The sequence below is a fragment of the Sinocyclocheilus grahami genome, unplaced genomic scaffold (genome assembly GCF_001515645.1).
Source record: "Sinocyclocheilus grahami isolate Dianchi unplaced genomic scaffold, SAMN03320097.WGS_v1.1 scaffold471.1, whole genome shotgun sequence".
Taxonomy (NCBI): domain Eukaryota; kingdom Metazoa; phylum Chordata; class Actinopteri; order Cypriniformes; family Cyprinidae; genus Sinocyclocheilus; species Sinocyclocheilus grahami.
Genome location: NW_015505650.1, coordinates 347,356 through 351,523, shown reverse-complemented (window position 1 = coordinate 351,523; position 4,168 = coordinate 347,356). Strand labels below are relative to the sequence as shown.

The 4,168-nt window shown below is 32.5% G+C and overlaps 1 protein-coding gene across 1 annotated transcript in view; it reads left to right on the top strand.

Moving 5' to 3' along the window:
- The window catches only part of LOC107553346 (CUGBP Elav-like family member 4), a 125,864-nt gene extending 124,463 nt beyond the window's left edge, over positions 1 to 1,401 (top strand). Inside the window, exon 13 of the mRNA XM_016235547.1 lies at positions 1,205 to 1,401. Coding sequence (XP_016091033.1) covers positions 1,205 to 1,401 — 197 coding nt within the window. The remainder of the gene's footprint in view (positions 1 to 1,204) is intronic.
- Positions 1,402 to 4,168: the final 2,767 nt, after the last annotated feature.

Below are 4,168 nucleotides of genomic sequence, written 5' to 3'. Positions count from 1 at the left end.
CTAGTTTTCCCTTTGAAATAAAAATATTTTTCTGGCCCCATTGGCATTTTTTGCAAAAACATTTTTTTTTTTTTTTTTAGTTTTAAGCAAAAACTTAAATACATTTTTCAGAAAACAAGATTTAATTTAAGTAATTTTGCTAAGTAATTTTTTTAGAAAGCAAAACTTATTGGTCATCATGCTTCTCAAATAAATGTGTCTTGATTAAAGAATGTTTAGATATAAAGGAAAACAAAAAAAATACTAAGTAAGAAATGTCTTTTTTTGTGGTGAATGTAGTTGTGAAGAACACAAAATCTATGAGCGCCAGTTGATCTGTATTGAATTGTATTTCTGTCAGGTGTGCAGCTCTTTGTCTGTTCGTCGATCCGTTCATTTGCAATCGAGCTCATCTCTATTCCGGATCCGACTTGCTTCGTTAAGCGGCTCTTCGGGGTTCGTTAAGGGGCCGCGGGAGTGAAGAGCGGATGCCCTCGGGCTCGACTCTCCCCGAAAATAGCTGTGATTGTCAAGAAAAGGAAGTCAAATGTAATTGACTACAAGTCATAATAGTAGAAATAGAAATAATGAAAGGAACCTTTTTAGACAGGGAAAAAAATTAATGCTCCTCATTTAGTTTTTTTTGTTTTTTTGGACAGGGTGAGATGTCACTAAATAGCAAGCGGAAACGAGATTTAGCGAGCATTGGAAATGCATGCAGGTGCAAAACCTGAAAGGCCACAGATCTTTTTAAACTCTCAGGGCATCAGACTCAATGATGTCATGGTTTGTGGGTCCTCTTGGGCACCTGACGTGCCATGAGCCTTTAAGACGCGACAGAAACTGCTTCACCTGCTTCATCACGGCGCTAAACGCATCCAAGAGCATGTTTTGATCTTCCTGCAGAAGCAGCCAGGAAATGTGCAATCATGTCTGATAAAGCTACGATTCAAAGCAAAGCAAAAAAGGCCATTTTTTAAATTCTGTCATGTTTTAAAAACCAGATAGCTAGCGAACACTAGAGACTTTGCGTCGGTAGCTTAGCTTCGTCCAGCGTGTTGTTAATATAATCAGAATAGATCGTAGGACAGAGTGTAGGGGGCGGGGTTAGGGTGAGGGGCGGGGTTATGTGATTAGGGTGGGGCATCTCGGTGGGGGCGGGGTTTGGGTTATTTTTGACTTCGCTCCCTGGTCATTTTGACTGATTTTTCTGTATCTATTCCAGGTTCAGTACTGAGCGAATCTAGTTTTACGCTGTCCTACCCTTCTGTGAGTTCTGTTGACGTTTACATGAGCATCTTCAGAGATAGCAGCGAGTTTGGTCCACTAGGAGGTCGAGGGTGCAGGGAACGAGCTGTTACACACGTGTGTCGTCAGTGTCTCATGTCTGGCATATTTCACCACAAAATAATCAGAAAGTGAATTCACTAAAGAAAATGAGCCGTATTTTTAGGACCATTGCGATTTTTTGCATTATTTTCATGACAATTAAATTACATTTATTTCCCATATTTTCAAAACTACAATGCAAAAAAATCTCTGATGTGAAAACAGTAATTATATATTATTTAAATTAATTATTTTTGACATTGTGCTAAAACTTGAGTGAAATGTATATGATTTTGGATTTAATACCTCATGTTTCCTGTATCATCATTTGTACATGCTTAGCATAAACTATTATTTATCATTCAAAAAAAAAAAGTTTATTTTTTTATTTTCGTATAGGGTGCTGCCATTCATTTTTGCTGATACGATTTTATACATTCAGTCATTATACTACTACATCAGTACAGACAATAGAACAAGAGGGAGAAAAGGTGATTAATAATTAATATATTCACAGATTTTAAGAGAAGAAAGCTATACAATTATTTATGAGGAGTATTGTTATTGTGTCTTTGAAGCATTAATACTACAATGACGTTTATATTCACGTTCGTGAATGCTTTTGTGTTTTTTTCTTTTCTTGAAGTTTTGTATTTTATTTTAAGTCAAAGCTGAGGGTTTCTGAATCGTCAGTGTCACTGGGTTTTGATTGCGATGACATCACTTCCTCCTTGGAACACTAGAACATTTTAGGAGTGTTGTAACGTGAGCGTAAGCACCATTTCTACAGCTGTGTACATTAGAGAATGATGTTTGAGGCTCATGATTTACTTCAGTGTTCTTGATTCTGTAAACACCTGCTGATTTGTTTATTCTTTTGGAAACAAGTTTTGATACCGGATATTTGCCTTGAAACTGTATTCTCATTATTATGTTCATGTCATATTTTTTTATTATTTATTTTGCTCATATTCACTGTTTATTCAGATGAAATGAACTGTGGGCCTCTGACAGCGAATTAAGCTTCAAAATATCTCTAGATGTGGAAGACTGTTTCCATCACGGAATAAAACTGTGTAAAAATGTAATTGTGACTTCTTATGTCACCCTTCAGACTTTTTTTCACAATTTGGAGTTTATATCTCACAATTGTGAGTTTACATCTCACAATTCTGAAAAAAATCAGAATTATGAGATATAAACTCACAATTATGAGACAAAAGTAAGAATGAGATATTAACTCATAATTACAGGGGAAGAAATATTAGATATGCACTTACAGTTATGAGATAAAAGTCAGAATTATGAGATGTAAATTTTAGAATTGTGAGATATAAATACAAATTTATGAGAATAAATTGTATGAGAGTTGGAATTATGAGATATAAACACAATCATGAGAAAAAAGTCAGAATTGTGAGATATAAACAAAGTTATGAGACAAAAATCAGAATAGTGAGATTTAAACTCAAAATTATGAATTCTGATAAAAGTCAGAATTATGAGATATAAACGCACAATTAATAAAAAAAGTAAGAATTATGAGAAACTCACAATTATGAGACAGAAGTCAGAATTATTATATATAAACTCAAAGTTACAAGACAAAATAATTATGAGATATTAACCCACAATTATGAGAAAAGGTCAGAATAGTGAGATATAAACTCAAAATTACAGGAAAAAATTCAGAATTATGAGATAAACTCAAAATTGTGAGACAAAAGTCAGAATTATGAGATAAACTCACAATTAAGAAAAAAGTAATAATTATGAGATAAACTCAAAGTTACAAGACAAAAGAATTATGAGATATTAACCCACAATTATGAGAAAAAGTCAGAATAGTGAGATATAAACTCACAATTATGAGACAAAAGTAAGAATGAGATATTAACTCATAATTACAGGGGAAGAAATATTAGATATGCACTTACAGTTATGAGACAAAAGTCAGAATTATGAGATGTAAACTCACAATTACAAGACATTTTTATGAGAATAAATTGTATGAGAGTTGGAATTATGAGATATAAACACAATTATGAGAAAAAAGTCAGAATAGTGAGATTTAAACTCAAAATTATGAGATAAAAGTCAGAATTATGAGATATAAACGCACAATTAATAAAAAAAGTAAGAATTATGAAATAAACTCTGGTAGCAAATCATTTAAAATGGGATGTGGGGGGGTGCAGAGTGAATTAATTAAAATAAAATATTTTTTTGTCAGTCAGAAAACTTTCGGCTCAGCATTTGAACTGGAATTATATGCATATGTTAAAGTTTCATAATGTAAAGCAGGTACTTATGAGTTTAACATTTTCATAATCAGATACAGACATGTCTTGAGATTCATGTTTTCTTTCCAAAGTGATTGTACAGTAAATAAAACCACACAGACACATTCAGGCAAGACTGTATAATGAACTCAGTTCTCGGGAGAGTATTTATGTCGGGGCATGTTGTCACATGTGTTGTAATTTTATACAAATAATTAAGATTTCTGTTGACAGCTTACCCCATATACAGTATGTGACCGCATGACTCAATATTTGAATTATTCACAAAATATTGTGTATCTGGCTTTTTTTTTCTCCACTGATTGGCCAAATTATAGTCAGATGAACATTAGAAATAAGAAAAGTGGGCATTTCATGCAGTTTCAAGAAAAAAAGACTAATATCAATTATTTATGAAATGTGCTGAATAGTAGTATGTATAATATACTGTGTGTGTGTGTGTTTGTGTGTGTGTGTGTGTGTATAGACAGAGAACATTAAAACAAAGCAATTTAAATATTATTTCATATACTGTATGTATATATATATATATATATATATATATATATATATATATA